General features: G+C 37.0%; 1 protein-coding gene across 1 annotated transcript in view; it reads left to right on the top strand.

The window, feature by feature from the left end:
- Positions 1 to 19,689, top strand: part of LOC144969413 (dynein axonemal heavy chain 10-like) — a 188,689-nt gene that overhangs the window by 151,069 nt on the left and 17,931 nt on the right. Inside the window, exons 70-76 of the mRNA XM_078908525.1 lie at positions 1,635 to 1,782; positions 3,162 to 3,297; positions 4,991 to 5,145; positions 14,248 to 14,336; positions 14,801 to 14,930; positions 16,326 to 16,599; positions 17,654 to 17,757. Of these exons, the coding sequence (XP_078764651.1) occupies positions 1,635 to 1,782; positions 3,162 to 3,297; positions 4,991 to 5,145; positions 14,248 to 14,336; positions 14,801 to 14,930; positions 16,326 to 16,599; positions 17,654 to 17,757 (1,036 nt within the window). The remainder of the gene's footprint in view (positions 1 to 1,634; positions 1,783 to 3,161; positions 3,298 to 4,990; positions 5,146 to 14,247; positions 14,337 to 14,800; positions 14,931 to 16,325; positions 16,600 to 17,653; positions 17,758 to 19,689) is intronic.

Raw genomic sequence — 19,689 nt, 5'->3', positions numbered from 1 at the left:
TAACCCGGAATAATACCGTTTTGAGTCGATTTGTCACAATTACTTTTACAGAGATCTGAAGAATCCACTTGCTTCTTATTTTTTGTGACCCATGGCCTCAAATCGGTCTTCATGCCATTACATGATTTAGATGCTAAAATATAGAATTTATAGTCAAGAATATTAGACTTGGGTTAAAAAATAAAAGTAGTAATCCTTCCGAGTCATGAGGCCCGTGTAGCCGGTGTGTATCCCGTTTTGAATTTAGTCTTTTACCATCTGGGAGAAGGTTTTGTCAGATTAAATGTAAAACTAACAAGTATAAATCAACGTTCGTTCCATCAGCAATAAAAATTTTGAATATTTCATATGGTGCAGAAAAACCAAGGATTGATTCGTTGACTGATTAACTGATTAATTTATTTAATGTAAGATTAACTGACCAATTGATAATGATGATAATTTTTGGTGTCGAATTGCCACAATCGTAACAAATTGAAAACGAAATGAATATGTTTATGTTGTGTATATCGCACGTGTGAAAGAAAGAGAGGAAGAGAGAGAGAGAGAGAGAGAGAGAGAGAGAGAGAGAGAGAGAGAGAGAGAGAATGAGAGAGAGAGAGAGAGAAAATAAGTAGGAGTGAAATATCTGTTCAATGTTACAGTTATCGTTTAACGTTATAACAAGTGTAACTAAATGACAAATTGCCATATTTATGGACAATAAAGATCTTATTATTATTATTATTATTATTATTATTATTATTATTATTATTATTATTATTATTATTATTATTATTATTATTATTATTATTATAGCGCGAAACGGACAATAGCGGCTTATTTGCTATCCTTTGGATGGGAAGTTAGTCTAACAAACCCAGCTACCTAATCACTGATGGGTAGACAGGTGGGGTCAGAAAAAAAATCTTGATCCCTTTGCGTGGGAGGCAAGTGCTCTACCAACTGAACTATAGGGAATGAGATGAGCGGAAGAGTAGCGTCCCTTAATTGGACGTCACCGTACAGAATGAACGTCAAAATGGTTTTGCGCACATGCGTTTCTCTCGTCCTCGCTTTCGGTGAAGTGTCTCATGCCGCTTTAACCGGAAGCGAGGACGAGAGACACATGCGCACAACGAACATGGCGTTCTCTCTCTAATAACTTTTCCACCGGTGACGTCCAATCAAGGTAAGCTACTCTTCCGCTAATCTCATTCCCTATAGGGACACCCAAGCTTACCTGTTTTCGTGAAGGGAAAAAAACACATTTTGTTAAGGAACAGAAAATTAAAATTTCATCTTTCTGATCAATATATTTTTCCAGTCACTTTCCAACGCCTGGGACACGTCGACATAGCACTGTTTGGGGGCGATGGTGTGCATTTGTGACCCCTCGTCTCAAAACGGTATTAAGTCGGGATGATTAAAATGCTGAAAATTGAATTTGTAGCCAGAAATATCAGACTTGGGTTGAGTTTATAAACTTTATTGAGGAAAATAAATAATATATATCAGATTGCTGAATACCAATCATTCATAATTTATCCAGTTTACCTTTAATTTGGCTTTTTAGCATCTGGTTCATCCCGACATAATACCGTTTTGAGACGTTGGGTCATATTTGATAAACATCGTATTGTTGTTGATTTCAGGTGGTCGTCGGAAGGGTTGCCCCCAGACGAACTGTCTGTGCAGAACGGTATCCTGACCCTTCGTGCCAGTCGGTTCCCACTGTGTATTGACCCGCAGCAACAAGCTATTAATTGGATCAAGAAGAAGGAAAAGAAATCCAATCTGAAGGCATGCAACTGGCTTGACAGTCAGACTTTTTGATTTTTGATTAAAATCATCTGTGATTATCCGCATCCAGACCTGCCTACCGTTACGAATGATTCGTAAAATTACCAAATTTTGGCTCCAATTTCAAAACATCATGAGCAACTCTAATTAAATAAAACTTCTTGAGAATGAAAGTTGATGCCAGATGACATAATTCTAATGAGTTTGAAGTGTTGTTTAATTCTTGTGAGGATAAATTGCTGATTTGTAAAGTTTAACTATAGCGACTACAATCTTTACCTCCCAAAATGACGATTTTTAAATTTTCAAGTAGGCAGATCTGTCCCCATCTAATCATCATCATCATCATCATCATCATCATCATCATCATCATCATCATCATCATCATCATCATCATCATCATCATCATCATCATCATCATCATCATCATCAACAACATAAACATCATCATCATCATAATCATCATCTTCATCATCATCATCTTCATCATCATCTTCATCATCATCACCATCATCATCATCATCATCATCATCATCATCATCATCATCATCATCATCATCATCATCATCAGTAACATCATCATCATCATCATCATCATCATCATCATCATTAATATCATCATCATCATCATCATCATCATCATCATCATCATCATCATCATCATCATCATCATCATCATCATCATCATCATAAACAGCATCATCATTAACATCATCATCATCATCATCATCACCATCATCATAAACAGCATCATCATCATCATCATCATCATCATCATCATCATCATCATCATCATAAACAACATCATCATCATCATCATCATCATCATCATCATCACCATCACCATCATCATCATCATCATCAGCAGCAGCAGCAGCAGCATTCTCATCATCATCGTTTAGTGTAGATACCCGAGTCGTGACCGTTTTTTCTCAGGCTCTAACCAATGACGATGAACGCGATTAAACCTTCCAGTACGATACCACTGCAGCGTGGTGGACTGTGGACTGCGGGGTTAGAAAAAATCTCGACTTCACCCAGCATCGATCTCTGTCCCTTTCCAACTGAACTGTTAGGTCATGCCGTGTGTTATACGACAAGACCACAAACTTGTAAATTGAGCGTTCTATAGCGCAATATCCACTAAATGTGCTCAAAGCGCTTTACAAGGGGCCCCTGGTCAACAGCAACATTTAACATGTAGGACGGGACATGACGCATGTTAAGTAAAGAACCTTTTCCAAGGACTCAACTATGCGCCGAGCGCGAGGCTTGAACCCAGGACCTTCCGATCAGAAAGCGAGTGTCATACCACTAGACCAACCACATAGCCGAAATAGGATTAATTTTGGTGAACCTATCGCGTCTTTGTATTTCAGATTTGCACCTTTAACGACGAAGACTTTTTGAAGCAGCTGGAAATGTGTATTAAGTACGGCTTTCCGTGCCTTTTTACTGACGTGGACGAATACATCGATCCTGTGGTTGACAATGTGTTAGAGAAAAACATCACTGGTAATTCCCTATTTGAAAAAATAATTGAGCTTTATATAGAGCAATATCCACTAAATGGTTGACAATGTGTTAGAGAAAAACATCACTGGTAATTCCGTATTTTAAAAAATAATTGAGCTTTATATAGAGCAGTATCCACTAAATGGTTGACAATGTGTTAGAGAAAAACATCACTGGTAATTCTGTATTTTAAAAAATAATTGAGCTTTATATAGAGCAGTATCCACTAAATGGTTGACAATGTGTTAGAGAAAAACATCACTGGTAAATCTGTATTTTAAAAAATAATTGAGCTTTATATAGAGCAGTATCCACTAAGTGGTTGACAATGTGTTAGAGAAAAACATCACTGGTAATTCCCTATTTGAAAAAATAATTGAGCTTTATATAGAGCAATATCCACTAAATTATGTGCTCAAAGCGCTTTACAAGGGGTCCCTGGTCAACAGCAACATTTAACATGTAGGACGGGACTATATGGTCGGTTTTAAACCGTTAACTGCCGTATTCTGGGAAAACACGTATCTAAGAATTCGGCTAGAAAAGTCATCCCTCAATGATCGATCGATTGAAATGACCCTTATCATGGCAGAAACGCTCTTTGCGAAGTCCCAGGTTTAAATAAAATAAATAAATAAAATAAAATTCCCTTTATTCATCCCCATTGGGAAATTTGTCTTTAGGGTCTATTCCAAGGGAAGACTAGAATAACTCAGACGTCAGCCGCAGTGCAGCGTCGCAAAGTGAGCTAGGGCGAGGTGACTTGCTCAAGGCCAGACAGCGCGGCCGGTGATCGAACTCGGTACCTCTCGGGTACGAAGCAAAGACCGTACCGCTGAGCCACGCTGTCCCCCCCGTTAGAGTTTTTGCCAAGACGATGGCCATTTTAATCGATCGTTATTTGGAGCACGAGTTGTTGTTTTTTTCTGGCCAAAATAAATAAATACCTGGGTTTGTTTTTTTTTCTCAGAGCACGGCGGAATTGAGATTAAATCGATAAATGTTCTATGAATTATGAATCAAAAGTTTGTAGAAAGCACGTCCGGTTGAGATATTTAGATTCTAATTATTTATTAACCCTTTAACAGCGAAATTGAAATTCTTTATATTATACCTGTCTCTATTCATCTGATTTAGAATTAATTAATTATAAAACTCTGTCCGTTTTGACCAAAAGAGCATTAACAGCAATGAAAATATGTATTTGAAAAACTATCGGAGTGACTATTAAAAGCTAAATAGGTAGTTTTAAGAGCTTCTGTTTTAATAATGAAAGAATGCCAACAATAAAAAGAAATGGCATGTTTGCAATGTTATCTCATATTGGTCAGTTTATCCAGACATTCTTTACTTTAAATATAAACCATTTATCTGTCGTACTCTGGAAAACACGTATTTTAACAATTGGCGAGGTCCCAGGTTTGAGAGTTTTTGCCAAGATGAGGGTCATTTATATCGATCGATATTTGAAGGACGAGTTTTCTGGCCAAATTTTTTAATACATGTTGTTTCCAGGTTCGGCGGTTAATGGTTAATGAAGATGACACGCATTTTGTTTTTAAACAAATGCCAGGTTAAAGAATATTTTCGGGGCAGCTTAATAGATCTTTATTTGAATTTTAAAAGTTTTGGGGCAACATGATAAAAGTTGTTTCAGCATTATTCAGTCATACGTATCTTCTCTCCATTGCAGGACCCCCAGGGCAGCAAGTAGTACTGCTGGGTGACAAAGAGGTAGAATACGATAAAAATTTCCGCTTGTATCTTAACACTAAGTTGTCTAATCCTGCATTTGGACCAAATGTGTTTGGCATGGCAATGGTCATCAACTACACCGTCACTCTCATGGTAAGTTACAGGTACCCGTCTCTCGGATGCAGTGTTGAATCTTAACCCACATTTTAAGACTGTAGATAGTTATTGCTGCATTTTGTTGGTTCTTTTTTAAATTACATGCTCCATATTTTTGTTGTTCTTCTCAGAAAGCAATTTACTCTAATTGATGTAGTAGAGCCAGTAATAATCTTTATGAAACTATTACTTCATGTTGACATAAATAATGTTTCAAAATTGCAATGAGATCGAGATAACTAATAAGGTTATGGTATCCATAATAGCCATTGCACTTTGTTGCCATTCGATGCTGTGTAATGTATGTATTGACTGAGGAATGATTTAATTGAATTTAATACTTATTATTATCAAAGACTTCATGACCTCATTAAGTTGCGAGAGGGTCTCAAGATAGTAACTAAGTTTGAAGCTACTTTTTTGAGTGGCAGATGGCGTCGATTGTAGAGCTAGCGTCCCTATACTGGCCAGGCGGAGGTGTCGTAACTGTTGGGTCGTCAGTCCGTCTTCCCATCGCCGCAAAAGTCTATTTTCTCTATTGTCTTCTGGACTTCTTTACTCACTTCATTTCTTGTGATCATAAATAGTAAAATAATAATAATAAATAATATAATATAATAATAATAATAATAATAATAATAAAATAATAATAATAATAATAATAATAATAATAATAATAATAATAATAATAATAATAATAATAATAATAATAATAATAATAATAATAATAATAATAATAATATAATAATAATAAAATAATAATAATAATGAATAATAATAATAATAATAATAATAATAAATAATAATATAATAATAATAACAATAATATAATAATAATAATAATAATAATAATAATATTAATAATAATAATGATAATAATAATAATAAATTAATAATAATAATGATAATAATAATAATAATAATAATAATAATAATAATAATAATAAAATAAATAAAAAATATTAATAATAATAATAAATGTACATTTATATAGCGCTTATGCCGAACCTTCGAAGCGCTTCACATTGACCATCAGTAAAAAACATTGCACACTGCAGATTCGGACATACGAACAAAAGCTCACAGGCATCCAATTTCACACATACACTCACACACACACACACACACACAAACACACACACATCCATATACACACTGTACATAAATCTATTATTACTCACACACAAAGACATTTGAATGGCCGGCGCCCATAACTGGGTCCATTGTAGCACGCCAGACTTTCAGTGTCAGATATCCCCCGCCAAACGACTCTCGCTAAGATGGAAAATCTTTGGTAATCGCAGTATAACCGTAATTCTGTGATACTAAGCGAGAAAACGCGGTCTTTTGAGGGCCTGAGAAACAGAGCCGTAGATGTGCCAGAATAGCAGCACTGCCGTGATATGAGAAAAAGACGCATAACGGGAAAACCTACTTTTTCAGGAAACGCAAAAAACCGTTTTACTTAATAACATTGCAACTATTGGCTCGAATCTAAAAGAATTAATAGGTAATTAAAGAATATTTTTTTTGTTATTTTATTCATGGAACTTGAAAACTAAAATATTTGTATTAACTGTGTAATTCACCAAAAGACCTTTTGCCAAATCCATGATTGAAAATTGATTGACACATGTCTTTGACAGATAGACGCAAAAATATTATGCGTCCATCGCACTTTCGGATGTGTATCCAGTGTGTGACAAACGGACGCATATTGTTTTTGCGTCTGTTTGTCATAGACATGGGCTAGTTTAGCGGTAATGTGCATATTGATATACAGTGTCATGTGAGGACGCATATCGCCCAATGTTAAGCTATAATAAGCAAAAACACCATAATCACGGGTCCCTTGAATAATCGGAAGAAACCAATCAAAAACATATAGGATATCAAGCTGAACATGCTTTATTATTTCAGAACAATGGCACCAGTCATGTAAATTTTCATAATAGTTTCATTTGCAGTGATTTGATTAGCATTATTTGTATAACTAATACTAACTCTCTTTCTCTCCCTCTTTCGTTATAGTTCACTAACATGGAGTTTGCCTTTGTAATCATCGCTAATATTATCACATACATATTATATTCCATCTCTTCTCTTTAGATAATGAATTGAATCATTACTTTGATGTTAAAATTGCATGCTCGTACACATTGTTTGGAAGAGCAACGTTTCCAACTAGTCAGTGAATGATGAAGGGACATTCACTTGTAGGATTTGCAAAGAATTTTACTCGTGGAGCTGGTTGGTAGGTCTATCCAGTACTTTCGTCTATTGGGGCGGAGGGGGGAGGGGGAGGGGGGCGTCAAACCCACAAGTTGTTTCACGATCTCATCCTTCTTGTAAATCCTACACCCCTGGGTTTTGTACGAAACTTTGGCGTACAAACAAATCCGCGTTTCAGAATGTCACATTCGTTGAAGGTATCTTCTTCAAAGCTATTTTGAAGAAGAGTGTCTTTGGTGACCCTCGCCTGAATTCAGCACAAACAATCTTAGCTAGGTAGGGACGATTGTAAGCTTTGCTCAACAGATAACTACTGACTCCAGAATCCCAGTTGGCAAAGTCATTAAACCTCAACGGCATTGTCTGGCAGCCTGCTTCTACGACACATTCTTCAAATTCATTGAGATCAAAGATTTTGCCGTCTTTCCGCCTCAGAACTCTTTGGATTCCGGCATGGGTGGAATCAGCTGCCATAAAAGTATGACCAGGCTCTAAATAGTTGATTGTGATGGTGCTTGCTTTTGTAGTAGTCTAATCATACAAGGTGAAGTAACATAGTATAAAGGGTATACTTTATAATTTGGGCGCTACAGTTATCCAGTCAGAGTGTCACAGATTCGGCATCACGCTTATATATTAAGTAAGAAGCTGATGCAAGGTCTTCATCTTTTCGTCCTAAAATTGATTCATTCCATATCACGGCAATGTCCTTTTCACTTTTTTTTTTGCAGTCCACTGGTGCAAATGTCTCTTTGAATAAGACCAATCTGCTTGTGAACATGGTTCTGTTAAACTGATTCATTCTCGGCAGCAAAATCACTTTTTGCAGATCAGCGGCAAACACTGGATGGGCTGTGTTGGCGTTTTCGTTCTTGTCTGCATCCCGTTGATACCTCTCTAGCATTTCTGTATCGTGTCCGATGGATGATTTTATCGGCACACGGTTCACACCTTTCTTCACAGTTGCATAGTTGTTTGTGCAACAAGAAGGACTTACATTTTTCACATTCTTCTTGAACAAGGCTTGTGAGATGTTAAGTTCTTTAAATGCAGAATAGTAGAGTTTCTTTGATATGGATTTTCCATTGACTGCGCAAAAGTTTTCGTGCATATCATTGATGATCAGATCAGATGGTAAATATCTCCTGAAAAGCGCGTGTTCACGTCTATAATGAAAAATGCTTGTTTTATATTTCTCTATGTGTTCATGGATAATGCTGTGGTCAATCTTGTGCCAGGGACTATGACGTCCACGATTGTCAACAAGGGGTACTTCTATGACATTGTTTTCGTTAACACCAACATCCTTGAAAGCGCTCCTTATCAGTTTGCCATTATTAGCTTTGAATCCGAGAGTAGTAAAGAAGAGCTTTTTGCACACAGGATGGAAGACTCCATCTTCCTGTTTCATTGTATATTTGCATGTACATGACTAGGCAATTTTCTCCTTGGAAAGAATGCCTTCGCACTGATCTCTGCATTCTGTTTTACTTACCCAAGTCCGTACAAATTTGCGCTGGTCCTTCCAATCCTCTCCCCAAAACATCTGTTAAGCTCCCGTCGCTGGTACTCCAAGAATCTGTCACGGCATTTTTTGGAGCAGGTCGGCGCACAACCTTCCAAGACCGAATGCTTTTCTCTCATTCGCAAAAGCTTGTGTATTTCCTAGTCTGCTTTTTGTATCCGCGTCTTGTGCTTTCTCTTTTTGAGTGAGTAGAACTGTCTCTATCTCTAGATCTGGTGTAGTCATTGTTTCACTCTGCTATCGTGGTCTCTGTAATCGATGACACACCTGGAACATGCTCTCCTTCAGATATTTCTCCTTAACCGGTAAAGGATGCCGGCGTGGCAGTTTCGGACAAATACTCTTCCTCTTCAGCAAATGGAACTCTAGGGGCAGTGGTTTCGGCGACATATTTAGAAGCAAGTTCCAAATACATTTCAAATTCTGAGTCACTATCTAAACTTTGTTTCTCAATGGTAAATTCAACACAAAATCCATATCGTTTGCATCTGCTTCTTTAATCTCAACAGCCAGTTTACGTGCTTCTACTGCAGATTTTCATATCGGTGTTTAGGTAAACCTATCTAGCTCGTCTCCTCCGTTTTTCTTGTTGTCCGTGGTTTCTTTAAATCTTTTCCTCTCTGCTTTTATGACACTCATACATCATGTAATTCCTCCTGATAGAGGTTTCACTATTGATCTGAGCTAGCTGTTTCAATGGAATGTCAATATCTGAATCACCGGAGTCTGATTGTCATGATTTATTTAATCTGGGTTGGCTGAGGTGGAGGTACCGGTGGCCTTTTTAGGGGTTCGATCATATCTGATGAAAGAGATATAAATATGGATATTCAAAAATTGAACGGGAGTGGACTTATTCATTAAAATAATCTTTATCATAAAGTAACGTTGTTATGATATGATATTGAGTTACAGTTGCTTGCCTTTCCCAAAAGAATATTGAAACAGGTTATTGAGGGCTAATTGGATGCATAGCTAGAGACGTATTGTCTCAGTAGTTAAGGTTTTCACTTTGAATCAGAAGGTACCGAGTCCGACACAGTCCTAGGTTGGTTTTCAGGCCCGATTGGTTTTATGATTTCTCCCACTGTCCTGATCCCAAGCAAGGGGGGGGGGGGGGGGGGGGGGGGGGGGGGGGGGGGGGGGGGTGCGCAGTGCGCACTTTAGTAGAAAGCTGGGGGAGATGGGGGAGGGGGTGTTCATTTTCACCAAAGAAGGGGGTTTGACCGAAGAATTCAACCACAGCAAATTACAGGGACAGTATTTTTTCTATTTAAGAATGAATTTTAAGTTTAATAAGATCAGAAGGAGGGAGGGGAGGTTCGCGAAAATTCCGAACATTAATGGATGGGGGGGGGGGGGCGTCTATTTGATACACTAGAATACTACTACTACTACTACTACTACTACTACTACTACTACTACTACTACTACTACTACTCCTACTACTACTACTACTACTACTACTACTACTACTACTACTACTACTACTACTACTACTACTACTACTACTACTACTACTATTGTACATACAAATGCTTTCACTGCTACTACTAATACGACTACTACTTATTCTACAACTTATACTTTCATAGTGATATAACGATGATGATTAAAATAATAACATTAATATTAATAATTGTCATCATAATGATAATCATAAATATAGTACATGTAATAACAATAACAGTAGTGCTATTAGCATGTAAATCAACATTTGTCTAAGTTAAATATCAGAAACACAGATAAACCGTCAATAGCAAATAATTATTAAACATCCTCACTAATATATGACAAGTAATTATATGATTATATACATAAAATCTTTGATCACTTGAATAGGAAAAGGATAAAACTCACCCGAGGAAATGAAGAATTCACACCAAAACAACAATTTACTCGTACGTCTTTGATGATTGACTATTTGATGAAAATTGGAGAACAATGATATGTTCTTTTCATTGTCACCAGTCGTAATACAAACGGACGCATATATCTTAATTTTTGGAGAGTGTCTTGGCAGAAAGTCGCATATCCGAAATGCGTCTTTTTGTGAAAGACAAATTATGTCATTCGGTGGACGAATAAGAGAAAAAGACGCATATTACAAAATGCGACCTTCTGTCATATCCACATTCAATATGCGTCGATCTGTCATTCCTCGAAACGAATTTAAACCAAATTAGGTCAAGTCGCATATTTTCAAAATGAAACAGCTTTTTTATTTTCAATGATTGAGTTACCAAACCCAGATAGAAAAATGCGCCTTTCTCTCAAGTATGTGAATCCCAGAAAATGTCAATTTGACCTAGATACCGATATGCGTCTTTCTTCCCTATCACGGCAGAGCAAGGCGGAATACTAATTATTTAATGCCAAAACACTTATTTAACGGGCTATGGCTTGTGCATTTATTTGTGACTAACAGCGGCGTGGCATGCTTACAGTATAAAGTGGTGCCAGACGAAAATGACTTACACATGCTCTATTTGTAAATATAAAAGAAAGAAAAAAAAATACTTACATACTTGTTAAGTAAATTTGCATGGCGATGTTTCTATCCCTGCAAATCTTTTCAATAGTTTGTTTATATAAATCACGAACGAATATATTGATTGGAGTTTGGACACTGAGGGAAATGACTAAAGGGACACATGCAGACATTGAATGTCAATCGAACAAAGGGTAATTTCAAAACTTACAAAGCGTAAGAATGTATACAGCCCATGGCCTACTAAAAGAGTACTATAGTTACGTCATGAAACAGCCCCATTCCACTTCGGAAATCAAACATGACTCCATACAAGATCTCTCTCTCTCTCCTCTCTCTCTCTCTCTCTCTCTCTCTCTCTCTCTCTCTCTCTCTCTCTCTCTCTCTCTCCCTCTCTCTATCTATCTATCTATCTATCTATCTCTTTCTGTTTCTCTTTCTCTCTCTCTCTCTCTCTCTCTCTCTCTCTCTCTCTCTCTCTCTTGTGTGTGTGTGTGTGTGTGATGAACGCGCGCACATACACACACACACACACACACACACACACATTCAAACACGCATATTCACGCGATGCATATAGCATCACTATCAAGAAATGTTTGGCTTAACTCGTTCACATTCCTTCATATCAATTTTTGGAGCAATAATAATAATTATGATGATGATGATGATAATGATAATAATAATAATAAAAATAATAATAATAAAAATAATAATAATAATAACAATAATAATAATAATAATAATAATAATAATAATAATAATAATAATAATAATAATAATAATAATAATAATAATAATAATAATAATAATAATAATAAATTACCATATACAATAATCACGACAGAGAGAGAGAGAGAGAGAGAGAGAGAGAGAGAGAGAGAGAGAAACAAATTAACTTGTTAATAATTGTGATTTCGATAATAATAAAGATGGTCGAAGTTACCATACTATGACTATAACGTAAATGACCAAAATTAGCTATTATTCCCCAGTCCAACAGAGTTGGAGCAAAAATCTCTTGGCACCTGAGGCGGGTTTTTTCTCGTATGTGAAGATGGTAAAAATTCGAGCCATTTTCTCAGGTATTCAATGTCGCAACACTAATAGTAATAGCCTTAAATGGAGCCAGCAAAAATCCGCTCATTGCAATCGTTTGAGTGGGGAAATCCAGTCACTCGCTCAGCCATAGTACACAGTCGCTGACGACAGTCATCAACAGATTGTGTGAATCGGGAGAGAAGCGTGGATAAAAGGCGTTGTGACAGAAAGGGAATCTGTTTCGCACAGTTGATAAAAGGCGGTATATGCCATTTCTCAGTTTTATATATTTTTAAAAATGCTGTTATCCATTTTTAAAACATGGATGTGGTGCCAGGCACCATTTGAACCAATAGAGCCACGCCCCTGGTGACTAGACGTCTGAGTCTCGTATGCCCCCTACTTACTAAGGGGTTTGAGTCATTTCAGTTCATTCACAATTGTACAGTATGTGGAAATATGTTGAAGCATACATTTCAGGCGTGATTTACCTCCCTCCTTTTAACTGACGAAAATGACATTGATTGATCTCACTATAACTATGAGAACGGTCATTCAATCTAATTACAACGAAGGAATTATAAAATTCAATGCAATACTGAATGGGAAAATATAACCCCTTTCAACTGCATAATATAAGGTTATAGAGCTAACAATATTATATGACGCGTCATATCATGACTCAGAATTAGATGCAAATGGCCCGAACTGTGCTGCATTTGACCCTTAAGCATGCCATACGGACCCAATCAACATTTTTGTTTACGCATTGCTTAGCAGCAGATTGTCAACTGTCAAAGATGCAACAAGGGATTCAGTGGGATACTTTATGAATCAACATAAAATAAATACGACATGACGATAATGATTTTTTTACACTGTACTATGCTGAGATTTATTTACAAAAGATTTATATAATCATGAAATATTCTTATAGTAAGAGTAATGTTCATGCTGCTACTACTACTACCACCACCACCACTACTACTATTACTACTACTACTACTACTACTACTACTACTACAACTACTACTGCTGCTGCTGCTGCTGCTGCTAACTACTACTACTACTACTACTACTACTACTACTACTACTACTACTACTACTACTACTACTACCACTAATAATAATACAGATAATAAAAACTATAACAATAATAATAAGAACAATAACAATAAGAACAACAATAATAATAATTATTATTATCGTTAACATCACCATTACCGTCACTACCATCATCATTATCATTATCATAATAAAAATAGTAACAATAACAATGAACAGTGAGAGTGAAAATCAAAATCAACAGACAATCCTGCCTGGTAATATTTGTTGCAGGCCTTTTCGGGGTCTGGCCCAGCCATTTCCACATCCTCCTCTTAATTTCTACCTCTATTTCCTCTTCACCTGTCATCTGCATTATTAATTTTGTCATACCAACTAATTTATAGTATTCTTCTCATTTAAAAAGAGCTTTATATAGAGCAATATCCACTAAATGTGCTCAAAGCGCTTTACAAGGGGTCCCTAGTCAACAGCAACATTTAACATGTAGGACGAGACATGCGACCTGTTAGGCAATATTACAATTTTTCTGATAAAGACACTGTTAACGGTCAGGTACTCATTTTACACCTGAGTACGGTGAGAGAATGTGAGTAAAAGCCTTTTCCGATCCGAAAGCGAGTGTCATACCACTAGACCACATAGTCTCATACAGTTGTTTATGACGGTTTGAATTTTATGACTTGTGTTATTCAAGTAATTCAGAGTTTATATGATACCCAAATTATGCCTTCCTTTATATCAGGGGCTGGAGGACCAACTATTGAGTGTTATTGTAGGCTACGAGAAAAAGGAATTGGAGGAGCAACGAGAAGGGCTGATTCAGGAAACAAGGTGATTATTTAGGATGCCTTTATTGATTGTTTTGTTTTATCTTTTAAATACATTTTTGTACTCTCTTTGAAGACATCCGTGTTGGAGTAGTAGTAGTAGTAGTAGTTGTTATGTTCGTAGTAGTAGTAGTAGTAGTAGTAGTAGTAGTAGTAGTAGTAGTAGTAGTAGTAGTAGTAGTAGTAGTAGTAGTAGTAGTAGTAGTAGTAATAGTAGTAGTAGTAGTAGTAGTAGTAGTAGTAGTAGTAGTAGTAGTAGTAGTAGTAGTAGTAGTAGTGGTGAAAAATGATAATGAAAATAAAACTAATAATAGTCATAATGTTGTTGTGGAGTACCTTTCTCTGAGATTTCAAATTGATTTACCGTGGAAGCTAAACCATCAAACTACATTTAACAGATTTTGAAGTCACATCCTTACAGTTAAGTAGCGATATCTTTGTTATTAATATTTCCTTGTTCCATGGCAGCTTCAACAAGAAGCTTCTGTATGATCTTGAGGATTCCCTTCTTCGAGAATTGGCCAATTCTAAAGGCAACATGCTGGATAATGTGGACCTTGTAGAGACCTTAGAGTCTACTAAGGCTAAAGCAACAGAGGTAAACAATTACAATGGTCCTGAATTTCCTATGTACCAAAACGAGTTGGATAACCAAATTGTTATGGTCTCATGGTTGTGATGGAAACATTCTTAACTCACTCAAACCTTGATATTTTTGGCACTTTTCAAAATTGGAAAAAAATGTATTTAAATTTAACATGTACATAGATAGTTTTATTCAACTATCAATAACATGTAAAAACTAAAAGCATTAGCTTTGTTACTAAGCCTATAATTTGTCTCAGAAAAATGCATGGGTGAAAGTAATCTGGGTAAACAACGGATATAGTTGGTGTTAGGGGTGAATGCGTTAAACAATAGAAAATGGTGGCCATTTCAGCAATGTCAAATTAAGCCGATTGCTCTGCAGCACAATGAACAAAGACCCTTATAATCGACACCGGGTTCAATTAAGATGTCAGTATCTTTGTCACCAGAACGCCTTTCTGTACCTATGACTCTTGGCTTTGAATTATCAGGACCTGAAAGTTGATAAATCAGAGAACATAAGCCACCTCATGCGTCCATATACTTGTTTAAAAAGAGGTTTTATATAGTGCAATATGCACTAAACGTCCTCAAAGTGCTTTACTTGGGGTCCCTAACCAACAGAAACACGTAACAGGTAGAAAGAGACATGACGCCCGTTAGGCGATATTACATTTTTTTCCGACAGAGACATTACTATAAACGGCCACGTACTCATTTTACACCTGAGTTAGATGAGAGAATGTGGGTAAAGAGCCTTTTACAAGGACTCAACTATTCGCCGAGCATGTCTCGAACCATTCGACCAGAAAGCGAGTGTCATACAACGAGACCACATAATCGCACCTTATTAATACTGAATACTCTTCCAAGATCTCATGTAAACCCATTAAATAGGATTTTGTTTTCCGGTAATTAGGCGTTTGATTCATAGACTCGTTGTCAAGTTGAAGGTACTAACAAAACACGTGAAAACTTCCAATATGGTTGGGTTTTTTCAGTTTCGATAGGAAGTCAGTCTTCTCCCTTTTGTATTGAAAGCCAAAGCCTCAGTTGATTACATTTTTTTAAACATGATTATCTTTAATTTAGTCAATAGATACTTTTCTCAATTGACTCAGGAGAAGAGCGATAATGAGAGAGAGAGAGAGAGAGAGAGAGAGAGAGAGAGACAGAGAGAAAAAAAAAGAGAGAGAGAGAGAGAGAGCATATGTGTGTGTGTGTGTGTTTGTGTGTGTGTGTGTGTGTGTGTAGAGTTTAAAAGGAGCACAAGATTAAAATCTTTACTAACAAAAAACTAGCCCCTGTAGAGAAAACATTGACTACGTGTGCATGCTTTCTGAATAAACATTCCATATTAAACTTAGCTTTTAAATAAAACGAAACAAATAATATTTTTCATCAGGTAACAAATAAACTGGAGCTGGCATCAAAGACAGCCATAGACATTGAGAAGACCCGAGACGGCTACAGACCAGCAGCGATGCGTGGAGCCATTTTGTTCTTCGTCCTGGCCGACATGGCGCTGGTCAACTCCATGTATCAATATTCCCTGGAGTCGTTCCTGGACGTTTTCATCTACTCCCTCAAGAAAAGCTTGCCGGACACCGTCCTGAAGAAACGATTGCGATTCATTATGGATGCGTTGACCTTGAACGTGTATAACTATGGATGCACAGGTAAGTAATAAATGATATTGCAATTCGATTCAATAGTCTGATGTCACGTCGCCCAGCAACGGCGGCCATCATGGTTCTAAACAAAGAAAATCGGTACTTTTTATTCTTCATGCTTGGCTAGAACTTTTCATATGTCTTGTGATCAGAATGTGTAAAAGTCAAAACATGATCAGATTTATAATGTTTTTCTCCTCTTGAAGAAGAAATATTTCATAAGGGCGTCCGCCATTTTTCCGATAGTTTAGAGCCAGTTACTAAGTTACCATGCGTCATTACGGGGGAAGTGACGTTACGACTGTTGAAGCGTATTGAGGAAGAATCGTTTTGTTTATATCTATGAGCCTCACCAGCAGGAAGTGACTTTCTCATTTTCAACGTGCTTAAAATGTTATGGCGGTTCATTCTCTCGTTTAAAGCCAGTAAACAGTGATTGCTTTAACCTTTCAAACTACTGGCATCAAAATATGTTTTATGCTGTCGAGAAATGAAGTAAAAAACAAGTCATAATACCCTCATGCTCAGTTCCTGGTATGGCTCTCACGAATAGGATTCAATAGTCTGACACGTCACTTCCGCCCAGCAACGAGCAGCTTGGTTCTAAACAAAGAAAATCGGTACTTTTTTATTCTTCATGCTGGCTAGAACTTTTTCACATGTCATATGATCAGAATGTATTAAAGTCAAAACATGATCAGATTTATAATGTTTTTCTCCTCTGGATACACTTTTATGCTCGTCGGATAAGCATTTCATAAGGTGTCCGCTATTGTTCCGATAGTTTAGAACCAGTTAATAAGTTACTATTCGTCATTACGAGGGAAGTGACATCATGACTGTTGAAACCTATTACTATGATAGGCATTGTGTCACCAAAAATACAAAGGCAATAATTGATTAGGCAATCTGACTACTATAAAACGGCAAAAGCGAAACGCGAGATATTCATTTAGGTATTAACAATATTTGTTTCCTGCCTTCTTGCAGCAGAGCAATGTAAACAGGAAGCAACAATGAATCAACCATATAAGAATGTGTTATCCTTTTATCACAACAGGTATTTTTGAGAAGGAAAAGCTCTTATTTTCGTTCCAAATCACCATCAAACTTCAACAGAGAGAGAAAAACGTTTCCCAAGAGCAACTAGATTTTTTCATCAAGGTTCTAAAAACGTTACCCTGTTAAATGGTTGCATTATGTTTGGGGAGGGGGGGGGGGGGGAGAATTTTTGATTTGTTTTGTTGTTTCTTGAGAATTTTTTATATTCTTGTTGGTTTGTTTTTATCATAGAATTAAACGAATGAGAATACGTACGAAGCCTAAAAAGTGTCCACCAATGAAAGCATTCAGCGCCATTTTGTTGTTGGCTGAGAATGTAGTAATTACCATTCATTCGGTATCTATGTCAACATAACGACACAAGAAAAACAACAAACAATATCAAAATCCACAATAAAATGTTTCAGAACTGTTGCGTATATTTATGGCACAACGAAGCTGTCAAAAAATGAAGTTAGAGAATGTGTGTAATCATGTACTATAATAACCTGTAATGTGTTTTCCAACCACCACATCATCTACTACTACAACCACCACCACAATATCATCACTAACACTACTACTACAACCACCAGCCCCCCATCATTATCACTACCACTACTACTACACCACCACCAGCACATCATCATCACTACCACTACTACAATCACCACAACCACATCGTCATCACTACCACTACTACTGCAACCACCACCACCATATCATCATCATTACCACTACTACCACAACCACCACCACCACTACTACCACAACCACCACCACCACTACTACTACAACCACCACCACATCACTACCTCAACTACTACAACCACCGCCACAATAGCATCACTACCACTACTACTACAACCACCACAACCACATCGTCATCACGACCACTACTACTACAACCACCACCATATCATTACCATTACCACTACTACTACAACCACCACTACCACCATATCATTACCATTACCACTACTACTGCAACCACCACTACCACCATATCATCACCATTACAACTACTACTACAACCACCACAACCACATCATCATCACTACCACTACTACTACAACCACCACCACATCATCATCACTATCACTACTACTACAACTACAACCACCACCACATTATCATCACTACCACTACTACTACTGCAACCACCACCACCATATCATCATCATTGAAATATTTTTTTTTTTTTTAATTGAGCTTTATATAGTGCAATATCTACTAAATGTGCTCAAAGCGCTTTACAAGGGGTCCCTGGTCAACATTTAACATGTAGGACGGGACATGACGCCTGTTAGGCGATATTACAATTTTTCGGACAAAGACAACTCTGTTAACGGCCAGGTACTCGTTTTACACCTGAGTACGGTGAGAGAATGTGAGTAAAGAGCCTTTTCCAAGGACTCAACTATGCGCCGAGCGCGAGGCTCGAACCCAGGACCTTCCGATCCGGAAGCGAGTGTCATACTACTAGACCACATAGCCGCATCATTACCACTACTACTACAAACACCACCACCACATCATCATCACGACCACTACTACTACAACCACCACCACCACCATATCATTACCATTACCACTACTACTACAACCACCACCACATCATCATCACTACCACTACTACTACAACTACAATCATCACCACCACCACATCATCATCACTATTACTACTACAACTACAACCACCACCAACACCACATCACCTCACTAACACTCAGTACTACAATCACTACCATTAGGTTTTGGAGCTTTACTTCATTTGAAATAAGGAAACTTCGGAATTGTATTTGGCATTGTGTTTATATATCATAATATAATTCTAATCAGTTATCTATTTAGAACTAGATACTATACAATATGTATGCCAAATACCACCCCAATTCCCCTTTCTTGTGTGCGGGAATTCCTCTTTCGGCATTGAAATTGAGTGTGAGAGAGTCATCACTACACACATAAACAACAGAAACAATTTAAAAAAAGACTATGACACGCAACCACTCACACACGAGGCTATACTATTTATCCTTTTCTCTATATAGA

The sequence above is a fragment of the Berghia stephanieae genome, chromosome 3, assembly GCF_034508935.2.
Source record: "Berghia stephanieae isolate SIO BIC M18660-M18661 chromosome 3, UCSD_Bste_1.3, whole genome shotgun sequence".
NCBI classification, from domain to species: Eukaryota; Metazoa; Mollusca; class Gastropoda; order Nudibranchia; family Aeolidiidae; genus Berghia; species Berghia stephanieae.
The sequence above is the reverse complement of the archived record's forward strand: the minus strand, read 5'-3'. Positions and strand labels throughout refer to the sequence as shown.